Source organism: Schistocerca cancellata, chromosome 2, assembly GCF_023864275.1.
Source record: "Schistocerca cancellata isolate TAMUIC-IGC-003103 chromosome 2, iqSchCanc2.1, whole genome shotgun sequence".
NCBI lineage: Eukaryota > Metazoa > Arthropoda > Insecta > Orthoptera > Acrididae > Schistocerca > Schistocerca cancellata.
In genome coordinates, this window is record NC_064627.1 from 798,341,358 (window position 1) to 798,365,614 (window position 24,257).

The 24,257-nt window shown below is 39.6% G+C and overlaps 1 protein-coding gene across 2 annotated transcripts in view; it reads right to left on the bottom strand.

Annotated features, from left to right (window-relative positions):
- The window catches only part of LOC126162652 (probable multidrug resistance-associated protein lethal(2)03659), a 481,199-nt gene that overhangs the window by 276,189 nt on the left and 180,753 nt on the right, over positions 1–24,257 (bottom strand). For both annotated transcript variants that reach the window (XM_049919289.1, XM_049919290.1), the window contains one exon: positions 11,181–11,319. In XM_049919289.1, the coding sequence (XP_049775246.1) occupies positions 11,181–11,319 (139 nt within the window). The remainder of the gene's footprint in view (positions 1–11,180; positions 11,320–24,257) is intronic.

Below are 24,257 nucleotides of genomic sequence, written 5' to 3' on the forward strand. Positions count from 1 at the left end.
CCCATCATGACTATTCTGTGCACTTTTGCAATGATTTCTGGAGTAGTGACATATCTTGGCTGACCACTGTAGTGACATATCTTGGCTGACCACTGCATGGATCATCTCTAAACACTCCCGAACAAATTTAAATTCATTTGTCCACTTGGAAACAGTTGAGTATGAAGGAGCAGAGTCGCCCAATGTATTCTGGAAATTGGCATGAATGTCCTTTGCTGTCATACCTTTCTTTATGGTGTATTTAATCACTGCTTGAATCTCGATTTTTTCCATCTTTGCAAATCATTATACGGGAACAACAACAGAGCCACGTCACCACCACAGCTCTCTTCCAAGAGCACTGATGTGGCACGTATTTGCAGTCAACAGTCCAATGAATATCACGTGAACAACTTGTTGTGCTAGCACTGACCTCTTGTGATGATTCCGAGAACTTTTCAAACCACCAACTTAGCTGCTTTTCAATTCTGTGATCAGTTATCTCGATATCTGCCATTTCGACATTCATACGATGGAAAAGGAGGGACAGTGTTACGATCTTCCGTGGTGAAAAAACTTTGGAGGACCGAATTCAGTATTTCATCCTTCTCTCTGTTATCTTCCATTTCAGTACTGGTGTGGTTGCTGAGAGAATGAATAGTCCATTTTGACCCACTTACTGATTTTATATATGACCAAAATCTCTTACGAGTTTTTAGTCACGTCGGTTGACAACGTCTTACTTTCAAAATCATTGAACGCTTCTCTCATTGCTCTCCTTATGCTCTTTTTCACTTTGTTCAGCTTTTGTTTGTCAGCTAGGCTTTTACTTCTCTTGAATCTGAGATGAACTGCTCTTTGTTTATATGGTGCTTTTCTAACACTGCTACTAAACCATGTCAGATCTTTCCCAGCCCTTTAAATCTTACTCGGAACATGCTTGTCTAGGGTATATGGAACAATGCCTTTGAAGTTTTTCCATTTGTTCTCCAAATCTTTGTCATCATCATCAAATATTTGATGCTGACTACTGAGATATTCCAAAATTTGTATCCTGTCACCCTTGCTGAGCAAATATATCTTCCTACCTTTCTTAACACTCCTTGTAGGACCCATCGTCATAGATGCTGTCACAGCCTTATGATCACTGATAACTTTCTCTATGTTAACTGATTCGATAAGTTCAGGTCTGCTTGTTGCCAGGAAGTCTAAGACATTATGCTCAGAAGTTGGTTCTCTAACTATTCGCTCAAGGTAATTTTCGGACAAGACATCCAAAACAATGCCACACAAATCCCTGTCTCTGGCACCAGTTTTAATGGCATAACACTCCCAATCTATACCTGGCAAGTTGAAGTCACCCCCTATTACAACAGCATGATCAGGAAAATTACTAGTGATATTCTGCAAGCTCTGTCTGAAGCACTCTACAATTACAGATCGTGACCCAGGTGGTCTATAAAAGCATCCAATCACCATTTTTGATGATTCTTTGATACTCAGTTTCACACAGGTTAATTCACATTCAGAATCCATGATAACCTTGCTAGAATTTATGGAATTTTTTAATGCGATAAACATGCCACCACCATTGGTGACTAACCTATCCTTATGATAAATATTCCAATCTGAACTTAGGATTTCTTTGTCATTGACATCTGGTTTCAACCAGCTTTCTGTTCGCAATACTATCCGTGCATTATAATCTTCATTAAGCAAAACTAATTCTGGGACCTTTACTTGGATGCTCCTGCAGTTTACTAAAATCATATTAATCTTTTCTATCTCTGATCTATGAGGACCAAGATTCTCTGAGGCCACTGTGATGATTTAACAGGCAAATCAACTTTGATCCCATGGGAGGGGTTGTGTAACTTAAAAAACCTCATGTGCATGCCACATGTACTCCACTACCCTAGTAGCCATTTCCTGCATGTAGTGCACACCTGACCTATGAAGGGGAAACCTACAATTCTGCATCTAATAGCAGAGGTCAAGAAATTTGCATCCGATAGTGTCGCAGAGTCATCTGAGCCTCTGGTTTAGACCTTCTAAGTGATGTTTAATTTTTTCAAAGTTTCTACTTTCAGGTTGTCTTTTATGTACTTCAGCAACATCTTTCTTCAAACATGAAATAAGTTCTAGTACTCTCTTCATGACTTCAATATTTCCAACCCATCTTAAAGAACAAAATCTGAGAGGAAACATGAAAAGCCCAGTGATATTTGAGACAGTTGTCCTCCGTGAAGGAAAATCCTTCATAAATTACCATATCACCCAAAGAAACTCACGAACATTCCAACCATTCACTACTTGAACAAAGTAAGCAAATGGCATAATTAAGCATTTGTGGCTGATTATCTTCTTCATTGATAAGAAATGCTTGTAAATCATGCAACATCTTCCAGTTCGCATTTGGTGCATCCATTGAAATTTGAATTATATTCTTAGGCGGCAAATTCATACCATTCCGATACTTGACTGTAAATCAGAAGATGTAGCAGAATTCAAAAAGATATACATTAAATATCTTGTAGATTCTGGCTGGTTCTGTTGATCCCAGAAATGAAGCACCAAATCCATCTGTACCTTTTGGACAACTATGATTAAATTCTCATCACATTACATACAAAACAATTCAACTTTCGTAACTTTGTTAGTTATGAGATTCTGGAAATGAAGGCAAAGTCCATAAGTAATTCTATATGACAACTTATCCTTAAGTAAGCAAATTTTCTGGCAATCATGCTGTTAGGAAACATAATTTTGAATAAGTCTGTTGTGTTTCCAGAACTTCTTACTGAAGAATGAAATGTAACTTTATTCATAGCCCATATAATTTCAGATATTACATTCTCACCAGTAACTAAAAATGCTTCAATGACTTTGTTTTGAAACTTCCTTCAACTGAAGTTCTAGCAGGAGCAAGTGCTGGTAATTTGTTACTGCCATTCAAATTCTGTTTAGAATAAACTTGTGACTGAGCTGGCATTGTTTTTACTACGGCATAAGACAACTTATTTCATTGCCTTGAAACTAATGAATGAACCAATGCTGAATGTCTCTTTCCTCTTTCACGTGTTTGTATGCATGAAACACCACTGGTGCTAATCTCAGTCACATTTGCACCAAATTTTTGATGATTCTTTGATACTCAGTTTCACACAGGTTAATTCACATTCAGAATCCATGATAACCTTGCTAGAATTTATGGAATTTTTTAATGCGATAAACATGCCACCACCATTGGTGACTAACCTATCCTTATGATAAATATTCCAATCTGAACTTAGGATTTCTTTGTCATTGACATCTGGTTTCAACCAGCTTTCTGTTCGCAATACTATCCGTGCATTATAATCTTCATTAAGCAAAACTAATTCTGGGACCTTTACTTGGATGCTCCTGCAGTTTACTAAAATCATATTAATCTTTTCTATCTCTGATCTATGAGGACCAAGATTCTCTGAGGCCACTGTGATGATTTAACAGGCAAATCAACTTTGATCCCATGGGAGGGGTTGTGTAACTTAAAAAACCTCATGTGCATGCCACATGTACTCCACTACCCTAGTAGCCATTTCCTGCATGTAGTGCACACCTGACCTATGAAGGGGAAACCTACAATTCTGCATCTAATAGCAGAGGTCAAGAAATTTGCATCCGATAGTGTCGCAGAGTCATCTGAGCCTCTGGTTTAGACCTTCTAAGTGATGTTTAATTTTTTCAAAGTTTCTACTTTCAGGTTGTCTTTTATGTACTTCAGCAACATCTTTCTTCAAACATGAAATAAGTTCTAGTACTCTCTTCATGACTTCAATATTTCCAACCCATCTTAAAGAACAAAATCTGAGAGGAAACATGAAAAGCCCAGTGATATTTGAGACAGTTGTCCTCCGTGAAGGAAAATCCTTCATAAATTACCATATCACCCAAAGAAACTCACGAACATTCCAACCATTCACTACTTGAACAAAGTAAGCAAATGGCATAATTAAGCATTTGTGGCTGATTATCTTCTTCATTGATAAGAAATGCTTGTAAATCATGCAACATCTTCCAGTTCGCATTTGGTGCATCCATTGAAATTTGAATTATATTCTTAGGCGGCAAATTCATACCATTCCGATACTTGACTGTAAATCAGAAGATGTAGCAGAATTCAAAAAGATATACATTAAATATCTTGTAGATTCTGGCTGGTTCTGTTGATCCCAGAAATGAAGCACCAAATCCATCTGTACCTTTTGGACAACTATGATTAAATTCTCATCACATTACATACAAAACAATTCAACTTTCGTAACTTTGTTAGTTATGAGATTCTGGAAATGAAGGCAAAGTCCATAAGTAATTCTATATGACAACTTATCCTTAAGTAAGCAAATTTTCTGGCAATCATGCTGTTAGGAAACATAATTTTGAATAAGTCTGTTGTGTTTCCAGAACTTCTTACTGAAGAATGAAATGTAACTTTATTCATAGCCCATATAATTTCAGATATTACATTCTCACCAGTAACTAAAAATGCTTCAATGACTTTGTTTTGAAACTTCCTTCAACTGAAGTTCTAGCAGGAGCAAGTGCTGGTAATTTGTTACTGCCATTCAAATTCTGTTTAGAATAAACTTGTGACTGAGCTGGCATTGTTTTTACTACGGCATAAGACAACTTATTTCATTGCCTTGAAACTAATGAATGAACCAATGCTGAATGTCTCTTTCCTCTTTCACGTGTTTGTATGCATGAAACACCACTGGTGCTAATCTCAGTCACATTTGCACCAAATGCTCGACAGATGCAAAGTTATAGTCCATGAATGGCACTAATATGGTGTGGAAAATGTTTTGGCTAGTGATAAATTTATTTTACTCTGATCATCCTTAACACCTTTAAAATGAGATTAAAATTACAATAGTTTTATATCAACTATTAAAAATCTTTAAGGAAATGTCTTTCCAAAAAATATAGGGATTAAAGAGATTTAAACAGAAGTGGGAGTTGATAGAATTAAGGAAACAGCTGTTCTAACTGATAATCCCTGAGCAACACATAAGATGGCAGCACCATCAAGGGCAGAGCTACAATTTTACATCTTTTCCATTAGGTGTATACAACATATATACCTCAACAAAGCCACACCAACAAATTTCTTCATCCACACTTGCCTCTCAAGGTTGCAAACTGCACTAAAACAGCTTTGCTAACATGGCTTGCACAGATGGGCAATTATGCCCCCTATATATAATAAAGTCTTAAGACTTCTGGTGAGTCTTTACATATAATTTTTTATTAAATAAACAGCTGGATACAACAATTTTGCTGGTGGCTCTAACCTGCACCTCACTGACATACAAAACAAAATTCATGGCTGCCCACTCAGCTTCATTACTTTTTCATTACTGTTCCTCTGTTCATGTCTTACTGTCCTTATTTCTTTCCATCTCATTCTACCCCTTCCATCTGACATATTTCCTCCCCCCCCCCTCCCCTCAAATCTCCCTCTGTCCTTTTCTTCGTCCCCTCTCACAATGCCCATTTCCTCCTGCTCCCATCTTCTTACATGCACCTCCGCCAGCTCCCTCTCTTATTCCTCTCCTCCTTCACACCTCTGAAACAGGGAGTTATGAACAGAATTATATTCTTATTATGGCTAACTGTGGATCTGAACAGATGTGTTAAGGGACAGCTGATATGGTGAATTAGGATTCGGGTATTGCACAAGCAAAACTAGACCTTTAACACGCGAATGGTTGTGGCATGACTTTTGCATGCCATTGCTGACAGTATAGGCAACAGCACTCAAACAGAATCAGTGCAACTACAGAGAGCCTTGTGCAATGCAGTGCAGTGGCAACTAACTCCGGGAAAGTTTCTGGCAGGGCTATGCCAGGCAAAGATCAAGGTACAAACTCTGCTGGAACTATCTGAGCTTCCAGAAGGAAATATAATGTTATTGCACAATCACCTTGCAACAGTGCAGGTTATCACTGCCCACATCTGGCTCCATGTACTAACACGGTTACCTGCAGCAAGCACCAACAGCAGATATGAATGCTGTGTGATACAGTTGTATGAACTGAAGTGTGAAACTTTATGGAAATTTGTACATCTGAAAACAAACAAGATTCTGTTAGTTATGCCAGATAGGAAGCCCCATGCACTCATGGCAGCAGATGAGCTGGGCCAATACCAGAGAGTGCAGACTGTGATATACTCCTCCACAGTGGACCAAACTATAATGGGCACATACAAAATTGAACTATTCCTTGGTAGAGAGAAATGGACACGTGCCCAAGCACATCTTTGCAGCACATGATTTAAATTATGGATCAGAGTGATACTGCCAAATGGATCACTGTGTGACATATCAGGACAGACGTTCCTGCTACCAATTACAATAACAAGGTCTACAACTCTGAACCCAAGGTGTCTTCTGTTGTATCTATCCAATAATACTTTTGAAATCTTGCCAGCAAAGTACCTAATCTATATGAATGCTACCACTGATCCTGCCGCACATAGTTCTCTCAACAAGCTACTAGCAGCACAAGGTGGGCAATATTGTTCCACCACATTCAGTAGTATTGGAGAAGGTATCAGCACACAGTCATCAGCACACCATCAGCAAAGAGCCATCTGCTCACCATATTTCCAAGTTTATTACCTACCAACTGAATGGATCAACCACATAATTTAACCAAAGTTATGGAGCGTTCTGCTTGTACCTGTCACCATATGGTGTGTAATGGAATGTGCAGGTAAAAGGACAGACAGTGTGTAATGTATAAATAGTGGTGTAAGGAAGAAGAACACAGTGCATAAAAGGTAAATAGCGATTTTAATAGTTCACAGGTTCAGCAGAAGTGTAGAATTCAGAGGACTGAAGGAAAGGAGGAGTGTCGAAGACAGAGCTTCAGGCAGCCCATAACAACCAGACAAGTGTTTGTGGGTCAGACACTTATAGAATTCTGCAGCTAGGCCTGAATAATGCAGCACAGCATATGGCAATATAGTATTCTGTCATCAATGGCTGATGCTGTAGCTATGTAGTGTAACACAAAGTGAATAGTTCAGAATAACACAGGAGCCTGTCGCAACAAACACGATTGCATGGAGTATAAAGGCTCCCAGCTCAGCTTTATTCCTGCAGCATGGTGACTTTGTCCAGGGCACCAGCCTTAGATAAAATCTACAACTAAACTCCTCCAACTCATCAAGCAGCATCACCAACTATACTCTGTTTAAAGCTAAACTCTGTCCGAAGAGGTCTTAGTAATAAACCTGATGTAAACATACACAAATGCAATGATTGGTCAGCAGCCACAACTCTCATACACTGGTGTTGTTTTGCTCTTGGAAGTAGGTCCAACCTATGTATTAGTTATCTTATTACTATGCCACTGTAAATGAAACTTTAAGACATTTGGATGTACTAACAGCCATCAATGAATCATATTGTAGCAATGTAATTTGTTCTTGAAAAATCGTGTACAGTCACAGTCTCTGCAAGTGGAACTTGTGCTCTCATTGTTTTGCTGCCCATATGTACTGCAAAAATGGATGACACTGCCTCCTGTTTCATAGTGGAACATGTGTGGAACACAGTAAATGGGAATAAACAAGTTGTTCTTAATGTTTTTCCCAAGATTACAGACAAAAATCAGCTTTGACGTTTTTTGGGAAACAGTATGTAATAAATATAAAGAAGGATTTACAAATCCCACTTGTGGCATAATCAGTAGCATCGTAGATTGATAACCCTGTTGGTCAGTGGGTAGTGGTACGAATCTCATTGAGATCTACTATGTTTTTTGTTCTGTTTGAATATCTAAATCTTTTAAGCATGAAATATATCAGATATATGCTAATTAACTCATACTTAACCATCATAGTTTCAAGCAAAATGCATGTCTTCTAGTTTCTAATTGCATATCGCATGCAAAATTCTGGCTGTCATTGCAATTACACATTCTTAATTATTGATATTTTATAAAAGATTGTTAAAGATTTTGAAGTTAAGAAAACATTACACAATTAAACTTTTTGGAGAAAAAATGAAAAACAAAATACTCTTTGTTTGAACATTGCCATTGTTTTGTAGGGTAGATATGATCTCACAAAAGGCAGAGTGATAAGCGTCATAGAAATGTGGAAAAAAATAATTTTCATGGTGTTGAGCACACTGTACGTGCTCCATTTTTACAGTTCTCACCCCAACACTGCAATCTGAATCCTAAAGAATTGATCTGGAGCCAAGCTAAGAGATTTGTGCAAGAAATAAAAGGACATTACGGTAAGCTGCCAAATGTACTGAAACTAATGCATGAAGCTTTGTGATGAACACAGAAGTACTGAAACGTACAGTATTCCTGAGAGTTCAATATGGAAGGAGTTCAAAGGTTACCAGATGACTGACTGTAATATCTTCAGTGGCTTCAATATTTAACTATGCGGTGTGCTTTTACACCACACATAGCTCATGCAGAAAAATTACTCTTGTTGAAGTTAGCAATTTTCATCACCCTTGTTTTTAATTACAGTATTATGTTAGCTAAGATTGAGAGCATGTTATATTTTCCATCAGGTCACTTAACAAGTGTATTGCCTGAGTTTTACCATTATTTCCTTCTGTTCAAAAATTAAATGACATTCAAGGCTGTATTGTTCTCTGCCTATCTCTTTTTACATGTTTACTACAATTGTTCACATCACTGCAGATCAGTTTGACCAGGTGGCTGGCCAGTGCTGTCCAAGTTAAATGTGGTGGTGAAACTGTTGTCCCATATTATCGCTGTGTCGATGTATGCATAACGCATAGCATAAACCACGTCCTCATTATTGTACTTGACTGTAGTCTATACAGTTTGGCTTCTGCTCGAAATGAAACAAAAACCAATGAGGTTCCAGCAAACATGGAAGAAGAAATAGTGTTATGTTTACATGACACATATACAGAGTATAGCTGGAACTGCTGAACTACAAATCATTAGCAAGCCCCAATTGTTCCAAGCTTCAAATTGCATCCACCAAGGCAAGACCGGGGTGCACTCAGCCCTTGTAGGAGGGAGAGGAAATTAGTGTTTAACATACTCAGCACTTTTGAGGCCAGTTGAGGAGCTATTCGAATGAGAAGTAGCAGTTCTGATCTGAAAAACTGATAACAGCTGAGACAGCAGTATGACCACAAGAAGCCTCTGTATCTGCATCCAGTGATGCCAACTGGCTGAGGGTGACACAGCAGCTGGTCAGTACATCAGACTGTTCTGATGGAGAGGAGAGGCAAGACCGCCCAGTGGGTTCTATCTTCTGATTCCCCGCCAGTCTCTGAGGGTGGGTTTGACATGAGATCTGTGCATTTATCATCACCGCACAGAACACAGGCAGTACTCAACTGTCACCCTGATTGGCATTAGTCACTAAACTGACAAGGCAAACTGCATCAGTAAAGTCACCGTCTGCTGCAAGCGACTTTGTAACTAGGTTTGAACTTTCAGAGATTTCTATTCCTTTGCTTTACATAGACAACTTATTTCAAAAAATGCTTTGAACCAGAACTGCAGATCACAGATTATATCAAAATAATAAATGCAGAGTCAACATAGAAATTATTTTTGCATAAATAAATGTGAAGAATGAAAGTACTGGTATCAAAGAATAATGTCCAGATATATTTTTCCCACGTGGAATGTTTCCCTCTATATATATATATATATCATTATAATAGAAGGAAACATTCCACGAAGGAAAAATATATCTAAAAACAAAGATGATGTGACTTACCAAATGAAAGTGCTGGCAGGTCGACAGACACACAAACGAACACAAACGAACACACAAAATTCAAGCTTTCGCAACAAACTGTTGCCTCATCAGGAAAGAGGGAAGGAGAGGGAAAGACGAAAGGATGTGGGTTTTAAGGGAGAGGGTAAGGAGTCATTCCAGTCCCGGGAGCGGAAAGACTTACCTTAGGGGGAAAAAAGGACGGGTATACACTCGCACACACACACATATCCATCCACACATATACAGACACAAGCAGACATATGTCTGCTTGTGTCTGTATATGTGTGGATGGATATGTGTGTGTGTGCGAGTGTATAAGGAGTCATTCCAGTCCCGGGAGCGGAAAGACTTACCTTAGGGGGAAAAAAGGACGTCTGCTTGTGTCTGTATATGTGTGGATGGATATGTGTGTGTGTGCGAGTGTATACCCGTCCTTTTTTCCCCCTAAGGTAAGTCTTTCCGCTCCCGGGACTGGAATGACTCCTTACCCTCTCCCTTAAAACCCACATCCTTTCGTCTTTCCCTCTCCTTCCCTCTTTCCTGATGAGGCAACAGTTTGTTGCGAAAGCTTGAATTTTGTGTGTTCGTTTGTGTTCGTTTGTGTGTCTGTCGACCTGCCAGCACTTTCATTTGGTAAGTCACATCATCTTTGTTTTTATATATATATATATATATATATATATATATATATATATATATATATATATATATATATGTGTGTGTGTGTGTGTGTGTGTGTGTGTGTGTGTGTGTATGTGTGTGTGTGTGCACAAGATATTTAGTTATAAACTCTATGTAACATTTTTACTGAATGTGTGTGCATAACAAGTATGTTAATTATTTTATATGTATTTTTCCTAAAGAATATTTCTTGAGATAACAAACAGCAATCAAAGTGTACAAAATATGCTTGCATTTTTGTCTGAAATTTAACGTAATGAAAAATATGTTTGAGTGCATAATGGATTAAACCTGATTTTTTAGTTAGCTTATCAGAATGCTGCCACCATTTCAATCTATTGTCAACTTGATAACCAATTACTTTACACATTAACTTTCATCAAATAAGTGTTTCAATCTGTTATCAACTTGAGGACCAATTATTTTACACATTAAATTTCGTCTAGTAAGTGGTCGACAGTATCTTTTTCAGAGACACAAAATGAGTTGTTATTCTTTTGCACTGTTTAAGATAATTTTTTTGTAAGATTAAAGAATGAAACTGTTTGCTGTGGACTAATTACAAGCCTCTCCAACTCGCTGTGTCTGACATGGCTGAGTTTCTGTCTTTGATCAGAACCCTTCTATCATTGGCAAAAATAACAAATGTTTAAAGACTTTTAATGATATAGTTAAATGACAGGAGTGGACCAATTATCAAACCTTTTGGAGACATACTGAGTATTATCACTAACCTTGTCAGGAGTTACATTATCTCCAAGCATAACAAATATTATAATGCTGAAAAATGTTGACAGTCGAGTAACAAACATGCCCATTGACAGAGTGACAGCTCGAATGTATTGCATAATCCTTATAGCATTCATTTCCTTCCTGAAAAACAATTAAATGCAAATTCGAAGAACATGGATGCTAAATGGAAATTCAAAGAACATACATGCTACAACATATGACGAAAATGCATTACACTGTTTATAATTACTTCACTAAACACAGTTTGGTGACAAAATTCCAAAATAAAACACATACATTACAGAATGAATGGGAAAGTGTACTGTTATGTTAAATGGTATTTAGGTACTTCACACACTGAAAAAATATTGCTCATATAATCAGATTTTAATATACAATTAACATAATCTCCACAAATCAGAAAACACCATGTCATCTGTATGGCAAAATACAGCACAAGAATATTGGGCTGAGAAGAACCAGGTGATGAAGAATGCAGCAGAAGTTTTTGAGGTTCTGGAGAATGTGCATAGAGTGTCATCAATGAATGTGAACCATGTGAGGAGTTTGGGATTCTGCGTGGTTAGGAAGAATTCCTATAGATTAGAGGTAGTCAACCCTTTTTATCTACTGCCCAGTTTTGTATCTCTATTAGTAGTCAAATTTCCTAATTGCCCAGTGATTCCACAGTAATGGTGATCTGTAAGGTATGTAAGTAACTTTACTTCATAAAATTTGTAACCAGAGTTACAGCAAATTAAAGCATGTACTAATAATTACTTACCAAATACATTAAGTAAAATTTTTATAGAAACCTAATCAAAATGTTTCTAAAACCTCTACCGCCCACAGGCCACTATAAACACTGGAATGCCCACTAGGGGGCAGCAAGGATTGGGTTGACTACCTTTGCTCTACATGGTCCACAGATATGTTGCATAGGATGGTCCCACGTGGATGCCCATTGCTGTACCCTGGATTTGTTTGTAGATGATGCATTTAATGGTGAAGTAATTGTGAGTGAGAATATAGCTGGTCATGGTGAGCAGGAAGGAGGTTGTCAGTTTGTAGTCACTCAGGCATGGAGAGAGGTAGTATTCAGTAGCAGCAAGGCCATGGGCATTAGGGGTGTTAGTGTACAGGGAGATGGCCTCATCAGTGAAGGGCAGGGAGCTATATGGTAAAGGAACAGGGACTTTGGAGAGTCAGTAGAGGAAATGGTTGGTGTCTTTTTCATAAGAGGGTAGGTTATGGTTAACAGGCTGAAGGTGTTGGCCCACGATAGCAGAGGTTCACTCAGTGAGAGCAGAGTACCTGGCCACAATGGAGCATCCTTGGTGGTTGGGTTTATGAACTTAAGCAAGCATGTAAAAGATAGGAGTGAGGGGAGTGGCATGGGTGAGGAGAGAGATAAACTCTGGGAGAGCTTCTAGGGTGGACCTAAGGATTTGAAGAGAGACCAGAGATCCTGTTTCATTTCTGGAATGAAGTCGCTGTAACAGGGTTGGTAGGTGGATCAATCTGACAGCTGGCAGAGTCCTCCCACCAGGTAATCCCTGCAGTTCAAAACCATAGTATTGGAGCCTTTGTTGACAGGTAGGATTATAATGTTGGGATCAGTTTGTAAGCAATGGATTGTGGTTCTGTCTGCAGATGTAAGGGTAGCTTCCATGAGATTTTGTGGATGATGGTGGGGCACGGTCTGAGGTTGAGAAATTCTGGAATGTTAACAGGGAGTGATTCTTGGGCAGTGAAGGTGGTTCACAGTTAGATGGAGGAGTGAACTGAGTCACACAGGGTGCAACATTGGCTTTTAGTTTAATCTGATTGATAGGGTTGGTTTTCACTGTGGGGTTAGGAGAAGGAGAGAAGGTCTTTAGTAAGACCAGTGGGGCAAAAGGTAAAGACTTTGGAAAGAGCTGATACTTCTGTGGAACTAGGGGGAAAGGTTCATGATTATGTTCTGGGTCTGTATAAGTTCCAGATTTTGTAAGGTGGGGGGAAAGAGTTTCTGAGATGTGGTAAATGTAGTAGGTCGGTGAGGCAGGGTTTATCAGCTATGAGGGGATTTGGGGGATGTTTGGAGGCTAATGTAGACACAGAGGATAGTGGTAATCCAAGGTGGGAGCAGGAGGTGAACAGGCTGGGGAGTTTTTTGAGGTGACATTGTGCATCCTGCTCTAGTTCCTGGAGGCAAGAGTTTCATTGTGAGACACGGATCCAGGAAGTTGGGATTGCAGAGTTGGAGAATATTTTTTTTTTCTACATGACTACTCTGCAATTCACATTTAAGTGCTTGGCAGAGGGTTCATTGAACCACAATCATACTATCTCTCTACCATTCCATTCCCGAACAGCGCGGGAAAAACAAACACCTAAACCTTTCTGTTCGAGCTCTGATTTCTCTTATTTTATTTTGATGATCATTCCTACCTATGTAGGTTGGGCTCAACAAAATATTTTCGCATTCGGAAGAGAAAGTTGGTGACTGAAATTTCGTAAATAGATCTCGCCGCAACGAAAAACATCTTTGCTTTAATGACTTCCATCCCAACTCGCGTATCATATCTGTCACACTCTCTCCCCTATTACATGATAATACAAAACGAGCTGCCCTTTTTTGCACCCTTTCAATGTCCTCCATCAGTCCCACCTGGTAAGTATCCCACACCGCGCAGCAATATTCTAACAGAGGACGAACGAGTGTAGTGTAAGCTGTCTCTTTAGTGGACTTGTTGCATCTTCTAAGTGTCCTGCCAATGAAACGCAACCTTTGGCTCGCCTTCCCCACAGTATTATCTATGTGGTCTTTCCAACTGAAGTTGTTCGTAATTTTAACACCCAGGTACTTAGTTGAATTGACAGCCTTGAGAATTGTCCTATTTATCGAGTAATCGAATTCCAACGGATTTCTTTTGGAACTCATGTGGATCACCTCACACTTTTCGTTATTTAGCATCAACTGCCTCCTGTCACACCATACAGCAATCTTTTCTAAATCGCTTTGCAACTGATACTGGTCTTCGGATGACCTTACTAGACGGTAAATTACAGCATCATCTGCGAACAACCTAAGAGAACTGCTCAGATTGTCACCCAGGTCATTTATATAGATCAGGAACAGCAGAGGTCCCAGGACGCTTCCCTGGGGAATACCTGATATCACTTCAGTTTTACAGAAAGGGAGGAAATATTGCAGGGAGGTTTGGGGCTCATTACATGGTTTTGCAGAATTAAGTTGTTGAGGGCTATGGGCTGACTGAATTTGAAGAGATATAGAGGTTACTGTGGAAGGAGGTGTTGTAACCAGAGAGGGGTAATTTGATGGGAAGACCATTTTGAGGGATTTCGCCAATTTAGACAACAACAAAGCAGTTTGTGTGACTGGGCTCTGGCTAAGGATAAGGAAACTTTTCTGTATTAGTGCATATGGAAGGAGCAAGGATCCACGTGGAGACAAAATGCATAAAAATACATGAATTATGTAAACACACGAGCAGAAAGACCCATAAAAATATGTGAAATACTTGTAAATACATGGGAAAAATCATAAAAAGGATGAAATGGATGAATTATGGGGAAAATAGGTGAAACATGAGGTCAGTGGGTGGACATGTAACAAGGAAGGGGACAAAAAAATGGTTCAAATGGCTCTGAGCACTATGGGACTTAACTTCTGAGGTCATCAGTCCCCTAGAACTTGGAACTACCTAAACCTAACTAACCTAAGGACATCACACACATCCATGCCCGAGGCAGGATTCGAACCTGCAACCATAGCAGTCGCATGGTTCCAGACTGTAGTGCTTAGAACCGCTTGGCCACCCTGGGGTGGGAAGGAAGGGGACAGCAGATTTAAATAGATTAGGTGAGTTTAGTATGAGCATGCTGGAATAAGAGAAGAGAAAGAGAAAGGGGTTGCAGGTTGGTAGTTAGGGTTAAACAAGTTAGTGTAGCACAGGAAGGTATAGAAAATAACATGGAAAATACACGAGAGTGTGGCAGGAAGAGTGATAAATTTGAAGGTCTAGGGTTAACTATATCAGTGGGAATAATGTGGAACATGATGTGCTACACCAGCGATCACAGTGGTCACATAGAAATGTGTTGTACATGGGCAAGAGAGTTGAAACAGTGTGACTTGTAAGTCAGAGCATGTGAGATTCAGAAGGTGACATGTACAACACAGGAAAGAATAGAAAGAAAAGGATGGTCACTGAATAAACTAATGTATTAGAAAATAGTAATGAAAGTAAACAGCACTGGGTTGCAGGATGGAAGAAAAGCTGCTAGGAAAATCCAGGCAATGCAAAATCCTGGATGGAATAATGAAATTATTATGAAAAGGACAGATTGCTACTCACTATGTAGAGGAGATGTTGAGTTGCATACAAGCACACCAGAAAGACTGCTGTATATCCTAGTTTTTGACCAAAAGGTGGTATATGTGGTAAGGTCTCATGGGACCAAACTACTTAGGTCATCGTCCCTAAGCCTACACACTACTTAATCTAACTCAAACTAACTTATGCTATGGACAACACACACACCCATTCCCAAGGGAGGACTCAAACCTCCAACGGGGGCAGCCACACAGACCATGACAATGTGCCACAGACTGCGTGGCTACCCCCGCAGCGACCAAAAGGCCTTCTTCTAAAGTACAAAACAAACACATTCATGCAAGCACAACTCACACACATATGAGCATTGTCTCTGGCTACCGAGGCCAAATTGTGAGCAACTGCACCTGAAGGGGGAAACAATCTGCGGGTGGTAAGGTTAAGGAGGAGGGCTGGGATGGGGAGGCACAAGGATAGTTGGGCAGGAATGGAGGATGGTGCAGTACTGCTTGTGGGAGCATCCAGGAATGTGGTGGGGACAGGATAGAGACACTAGGTGCATTAGGGAGATTTGAGGGAGGGGAAGGAGAGAGGAAAAGCGAGAAGCAGGGGAGGGAAAAAAAGACTAGTGGTTGCGTTGTTGGAATAGAAGGCTGTGTGGTGCTGGCAGCATCCAGGAATGTGGTGGGGACAGGGTAGACCAACTAGGTGCAGTCAGGAGGTTTGAGGGGGAATTGGGGGTGAGGGGTTGGATATAGAGGAAAAGGAGAGAAATAGAGAAGAGGAAAAAAAGACTACTGGGTGCATTGGTGAAACACAAGGCTCTGTAGTGCCAGAGTGAGAGCAGGAATGGGGATAGGTGCGTGAAGGGCAGGAATTAGCGAAGGCTCAGCCCAGTGGGATTACAGGAACATAGGATATATTGTGGGGAGAGTCCCAACCTACACTGTTCAGAAAAGCCAGTGTTGATAGGAAGTATCCAGGTTGCACAGGCTGTGCAATCATTGAAGGGAAGCATGTTGTGTTGGACAGTATGTTCACCTATTGGATGGTCCAGCTGACTCTTGGCCATAGTTCGTAGATGGCCATTAATGCGGACAGATGACTTGTTGGTTGTAATGCCCACGTAAAGAAAATTATGGACACTGAGTAAAGTAATGCATTAGAGAATAGTAACACTGCATCTGCAATGACAAGCAGTTGCTCTCCAAATATACTAAGGGTCTCATTGAGGCTTTCATAGACCAAAATTATGTCTCAACCTTGTAGAGAAACAGATCCCCTGTGCTTTATCTCTTCAGTCACCTACCACAGTCCCACTGTCTGGCCACAAGGGAGCACTCCCCTCATGACTCAGTACCACACAGCATTAGAGCACTGAACCACATTCTCTGCCAGGGTTTTGACTACCTCTTGTTGTGCCCCTAACACAATGGTATTCCCCACCCACAAAACCTATGTAATATCCTTGTCTGTCCCTACTCTCTCCCTGTTCCCAACCCATTCCCTAATGTCTCATGTCCCTTGCAACAGACCTAGATGCAATAACTGTCCTCTACATTCTCCCATCACCACCTACTCTAGTCCAGTCACAGATATCACCTATTTCATCAAAAGCAGGGCAGCAGTGAATGCAGTCATGTTATCTACTAATTAAGCTGTAATCAGTATGCTGCTCTCTGTGTGGTTATGACAAACAACAAGCTGTCTGTCCACATGAATGACCACTGACAAACTGTGACCATGAGGCAGATAGACCATTCAGTTGTTGAATATTATGACCAACACAATGTGCTTCACTTTAATGACTTCTGCACAGCCTGCTCCATCTGAATCCTACCTAACAACACTAGCTTTTCTGAACTGTGCAGGTGGGAAACCCACCTGCAGTATATCCTACATTCCTGTAACCATCTGTCCTCGACCTTTGCTAGCTCTTGCCCTTCACCCACCAATCCCTTTCCCTGCTCCCCCTCACCTTTCTATTTGACAGATGCACCCACTAATCTTCCCTCCCCCCCCGCCCATCTATTTCTCATCTTTTCCACTCTCCTACACCACCCCCACCCTGTCAAACCTCCAGATTGGCTCTAGCAGCCTTGTCCCCGCCATATCCCTGCAGGCTCCCACAAGGACAACTACACCCTCCCACAGCCCTATTGCCTACCGTGCTATTACTCCTCCTCCCTCCTTTAACTTCCTCCTTACCCATACTACCCACAGTCGCCTGCAGCCCAACCTTAGTGGCCACAGACAGTGGTCATATGTATGTGAGTTGTGTTTGTGAGAATGTGTTGTGTGTTTTCTAGTTTAGAAGACCTTTTGACTGAAAGATCAGATGCATAGCAGCCTTTTTGTTGTGCCTGTCTGAACCTCAACATCTCCTCTATAGGATAACTAGCAAACTGTCCTATTCATAAGAATGTCACTATCCCATCCTGGATTTTCCACTGTTTGTACAGTAACAAGCTGGCACACAAAATTTGTTGGATTCTTTTTAAAATTGCCAAAGGTTTATGAGATACATATTTCTGTGTTTGCTTTTGGTGAGAATTCAATGAATGAATGATCCATACTACACAAAGCTTTATCAAAGATAGCACTTCATGTGAACTGTACCATGTTATTTCTCCTGATGTGCCTATGATACCAGTTATATCATACTTTCTTGAGTCTTCATTTGCAGTTAGAGTTTTTGGATGTCCTTCACTTGGATCATCTTCAAGAGAAGCATGGTTCAATTAGGTTACGAATTTAAAAATTTTGAAAATGAAGATGTTGGCTCCTTATACACTTTCATCAATTTTTAAAACAATAATGTGTGCATTAACAACAAAAAATACAGAATTTTATTGCAATAATGTATTCTAGTTCATCAATATCAATAAAAGGCACATGCTTACTTTGAGAAGCCATATAAACAGAACTATTCTGCAAAACAAACTGACACACTAATTATGTTACTACAGAATATGCACCAACATAATAAACACATAATTTCATCAGCATCAATGCTGCCTTTCTGCCTGGCCAAGAACCTTTCACCTTAGCTGTATATACAACAAGTAATTAATTCCTGAATATAAGAACAACATTTGATTCTGAAAATATTGTCACTTTGTAACCTGAGTCAAGCCAAAATCTGAAAGCAGGATCATCAGTAAAGTACAACACATAGCACTGAAAGCAAGATTATTATGAACACTAACATACAGACAGAACAGAAGTGAACTCTGGCAGTGAATGCTGCTATCTATACTAACATAAAATACTCCGTAATATGCAAACATTACAAATATAAGAAATTAAGAAACTTCCAAAAGTTGTAAATACTGCATAACAAATAATTGCTTAGGTCAGATTTGAGCTGGTGACAGGCTGCACAGCTGTTTCACACATTCTCATTGCAGCTGACTACAGCACCCTGGATCTAGATCTTGTCAGTGGTTGTCAATATGGCAGCACTGGTGAATCCTTGTGTTCTGGTCATTTTGTCACATCCTCTGCATTATGATGAACCTTTTTTGCTGAACCTTCACAGTCATTGAGAAGATCTTAAGTTTCCTTGAGCAAGAAGCTCTCATTGTTGATCTGTGTCTCACGATAAACATCCATGCCAAGTCTCCTGGGCTTCATCTCACAGGATAGTGTTTCACGTTATAGCACTCTCGATCCCTCTCCTGCAATCTCAGGGACCATATACAAGCCAGTTGTCTTGCTCCTTCAATTCTGGTGGTGTAATGTTTAACACAGCCATCCTGAGTATCTTCTGATTGAAAGGAGAATAGTGTATCCACTGTCATTTTGGCCTCTTGATCATGGAACAGACAGAACAGTGTGAGGCCTCTAGCATCTTGCTTCACTGTGTTATATGCTGATGTCACAGGAGAAGTATTGTATCCGAATCTCTCTGTTTAAGATTAATGTACATCAACATAATATCTGCCAACTTATTAATACATGCTGTGAGGCCATTTATCTGTGAGTGATGTGCAGCCGCCATTCTCTGTGTGATGTTGCAACATGAAATTACCTCTGACACTAATCTCAGCTGTGTGGTAGAACTGACCAATGGCTCATTTTGATTACATATTGTATTTGATGATACACACAAAATAATCAGAGTGCTTGATACATACAAATACTCCAAGTACCCGATGCACTAAGGCAACCAGATCACACAATACAGACATTTTTCTGAAATCACGTAAATTTTAGCTTTCAAATAAACAGATTGTAAAATATTATTTTATTTATACTCACATAAAAAATTTGTGTTCAAACAATGAATCTAATATAAATATTATTATTGCAATTATTTTTCCAATAATATAATTATTTTTCATATTTTCTATTTGAAATTATTGACATTACTATTATTTCTACAATTCACAGTAGGTAACAATTTGAAAACATTTTTAAAAATAATAATCAATTATACATACATTTATCTGAAAATAAAAATTGATACTCTATAAAATCACTGTGCTGTGATTTATTGTGTCTCTAGTCTTCTTGATGTATCATATTTTGGTATGTGTTAAAAGTTGAGTGGTAGTAGTAGTCTGGAGTCTACTCTGTTCTGTTGTAAGAAGTAGTATGTTCTTGGTGTGAAGAAAGACTTGTTAGTTGAATTTGTATGATGAAGCTGCAACTGAAAATGTCAGACTGCTGCAAAGAAGAATAAACCTGAGTGGAAAAACTGACACTTTTATTATATACAGGTATACAGGACTGATATTCAACACAGAGATTAGACATGACTGTGTTACTGCAACCAATAGCAAACAGTAACTTCTTTTAGACAACTGAACCTATGTAAAGAAGAAAGTGCAACAGATTTAAACAAAAAACATAATTTGTACTAATTAGAATAGTTATTTATTATTCCATCCATATATAAACTCTAATGCTTCCACTTTATGATCCAGTAGTTTACAATACTGGAGGAATGAAGAAAAAGTCATCTCACTGCCCCAACAAGGTTTGAAAGGGCATTTTTTAAAATTTGATGAAGTTCAATATTGGTAAAGATGGAAAACCTTAGAACTGGAGCACTTCAAAATGATGTCTTCTAAATGAACCTTGCAATTTCAGGAGCTTCAGCAGTGGTTACAGCTTTGGGGACAATGTAGCAGAGTCAGTGCAAACTATTAAACATCAGTTCTCAATTGTTGACTTTGGGGCCTCCACAAGAGGTCCACTGGAGCTCAGTGGAATGGCAATCTTGAGTGGAATTGATACTGGATTCCCAAGAGGTAACTGTGACACATGCTTTCATCACTACGATTCTTTATAGAGGCTAACACAGTGTCTAACAAATAGAGACCTGGCCAGTGACACCTGTATGTAATTCTGTCTAAAGTTTTCACAAATCCCAGAAGACCACTAGATGCTGGAGCATCATGGAAAAATTTCAGGCTTGCTGGTTGTAACTGAGCTGGGGTGATGAGAAATCATTTACACCCCATCAGATTCTAGTTCCTCTAATATATGTTCTCTTTATTAACTGGATTTCTCCTTTGTTGGTTCCTCTCCTTCAAGAATTCTATTTTTCAGCCATTCTGGGTCTTCCCTCTACCCAATAACAATGTCATTTAATGCAGTGATGACTGAGATGTTGAATATATTGCTGTGTTCTGACAAAGGATTCCTTAAAAACTAGTCAGCAATCTTGTGTTTGCATCCACTTCTGTATACCACTGTGACATCTCCACAAGTCACTGTGCTCATTTCTCCAGTTGATTGACTGATCCTTGTGACTAGTCAGCCAGCATAAAGAATCATGGTCCATCACAACAGTGAAAGGTTTGCCCAATAAATACAGCTGGAACTTATCCACAACCCAAGCAGCTGCTAGAATCTCTTTCTCGTTTGTAGAGTAGCTCATGTTGGGCTTGGAGAGTATTCTGACAGTATAATCTACCATCTTTTTCAGCACCTTCCTTAATTTTAACTAGGACTGTTCATATCCCATAACTGCTAGCACTGATGTAATGCTCTGTCTCAGAATTCTAATCATGAAATGTTAGAGCTGAAGGAGATGTTAGTGCCTCCTTAAGGACAAGGAAAGATATTTCTCGTGCCTCATTCCATGAAAATTGGCACTTATCTGTAGTAGTTCTAGTAAAGGAGATACCTTTGTACAGGAGTTTTTTATGAATAACTAGTAGTACGGAAACATCAAGACGTCAAAAATGTGCCAACAAGTCAGAAAATCTACGACTGTCATTATTTTTTCTGAATTGCAATGGAATTCATTTCATTCGCTAAGTGCCACAAGATTTTTACTTTTTGGGTGAAACCTTTTTGGATTCATGCAGAGGCCTGCAATCTGAACACAATTCAACACAGTTATCAGTCAGTTTTGATGGCCTTCAAATGTCATCAAAAAGCCAAGAATGTCATCCAGCAGGTTGTCCATCATAAGTTCTAAGTTAGCTGGAGTGTTACATAGTCCAAACAGTGTAAACTTGAACTCCTAGAGGCCATCAGATGTTTTGAAGCTCATCTTTTCCTGGTCAGCCTCATCATCCTAGATTTGCCAGTAGCTTGTCTCCATGCCCACAGGTGTAAACTACTTTGCTCGTTTCAAGCAATCCGGGGTGTCACCAAAGTGCTGCATTGTGGTACCACCTTTCTTCAATATTTTTTTTTTTTTGGTCATTGTTAGTCAACACAGAAATGCCCTGTTCCATCCTTCTTCTTCACAAGGACTGCAGGAGAGGACCAAGGATTCTCTGAGAGTTCAATGATATCATCTTGCAGCACCTTCTGCACTTCCACCCAAATGCTGCATTGTGCAGGCAACAATACCCTATACATGTGCTTGCTAACTGCTAGATGATTGTTCCCATGTTGATGTGGTGTTTTACCTTAAGGTGTTTGATGTATCTTTTCTCCCCTAGAGATTTGAACGGGGGGGGGGGGGGGGGGGGGGGGGAGCAAAAAAGAAAGGAGAGGAGAGGGAAAGATAAAAAGATTGATGTGATTGCATTGGCAGAGTGTGGGACACAAAGAGGGTGGGAGGTGAGAAAATGGAGGAGGTGATGAGCTAGAGGAGGCAGAAACTATTGGGTGGAGGGTGTGGGGACAGCAGGTTACCATAGCAATAATTTCAAGAGTGAAGAATGTGTTGTAAGGATGACTCCCATCTGCACAGTTCTCAAAAGTTGGAGGTAGAGGGCAGGATCCAGATGGCCCAGGCTGTGAAGCAGCCATTGAAATCAAGCATTTTATGTTCAGCTGCATGTTTTGCCAGTGGCTGATCTGCTTTGCTCTTGGCCACAGTTTGGCAGTTTCAGTTTATCCTTGTGGACAGCTGGTTGATGGTCATACCCACATAAAAAGCTGTGCAATGACTGCAGCAAAGCTGGTATATGACATGGCTGCTTTCACAAGTGCCCCAGCCTTTGTTAGGGTAGAATTATTTTGTGACAGGGCTGGAATATGACATGCTTGGTGGGTGGTGATTTGTGCTACCTTCCTGAGCATGTGTTGAATATCTGCTGTTAGTCATATCTGGTACAGGTCCCACACACTTGAGCAACATTCTAGAACCAGTTGCACAAGTGATTTATAAGAAATCTCCTTTGTACACTAACTGCACTTCCCCAGTGTTCTACCAATAAACCGAAGTCTACCACTTGCTTTACCCACATTTGAACCTATGTGATCATTACATTTCATATCCCCACAAAGTGTTACACCCAGGCATTTGTATGAGCTGGCCTATTCCAATAGTGACACACTAATATTACAGTAATAGGGTCTACATTTTTTCATTTTGTGAAGTGCAAAATTTTACATTTATGAACATTTAGAGGAAATTGCCAAAGTCTGCACCACTTTGAAATCTTATCAAGATATGACTGAATATTTATGCAGCTTCTCTCAGACATTACTTCACTATCTACAACTGCATTATCTGTAGAAAGTCTGATTTTACTATTAACATTGTCTGCAAGGTCATTAATAAACAACATGAACAGCAAGGGTCCCAATATACTTCCCTGGGGCACATCCAAATTTACTTCTACATCTGCTGATTACTCCCCATTGAAGATAACATGCTGTGTCCTCCCTACCAGAAAGTCCTCAATCCAGTCACAAATTTCAATTGATACCCTATTGACTATACTTTTGACAATAAGCTTAGGTCAGGCACAGAGTCAAATAATTCTTGGAAATCAAGAAACACTTCATCTACCTGGTTGCCTTGACTGAAAGCTTTCGATATGTCAGATGAGAAAAGTATGAGTTGCATTCCACATGATCAATGTTTCTGAAACCAATGCTGGTTGCCATTGAGGAGGTCATTCTGTTCCAAGATCCATCATTATGTTTGAGCTCAGAATATGTTCTAAGATTATACAACAAATTTATGTCAAGGATATTGGACTGTGGTTTTGTGGATCACTTCCGCTACCCTTCTTGCAGATGGGTGTGACCTGTTCCTTTTTTCAAGAACTTGTGATGAAGCCAAGCTGGGATATTTTTACTTCCCCTCTTGTTTTGCCATCTGTCTCCTTAAAATTCACTTTTTCATGTCTAACTAATTATGATTAACATACATGAGTGTAATCTGTATCTTCATAAAAGAGAAAGGTCAGCCCTTAGTCTTTAAGAATGTAACACCAAATCTAATTTAGTGCTTAGTTTTAGGTAACTAGTTGATTTTCTAATTTATTTTGGCTATTACTAGTTAGTATCTTTTATCATAGGGCAAAATCAGGA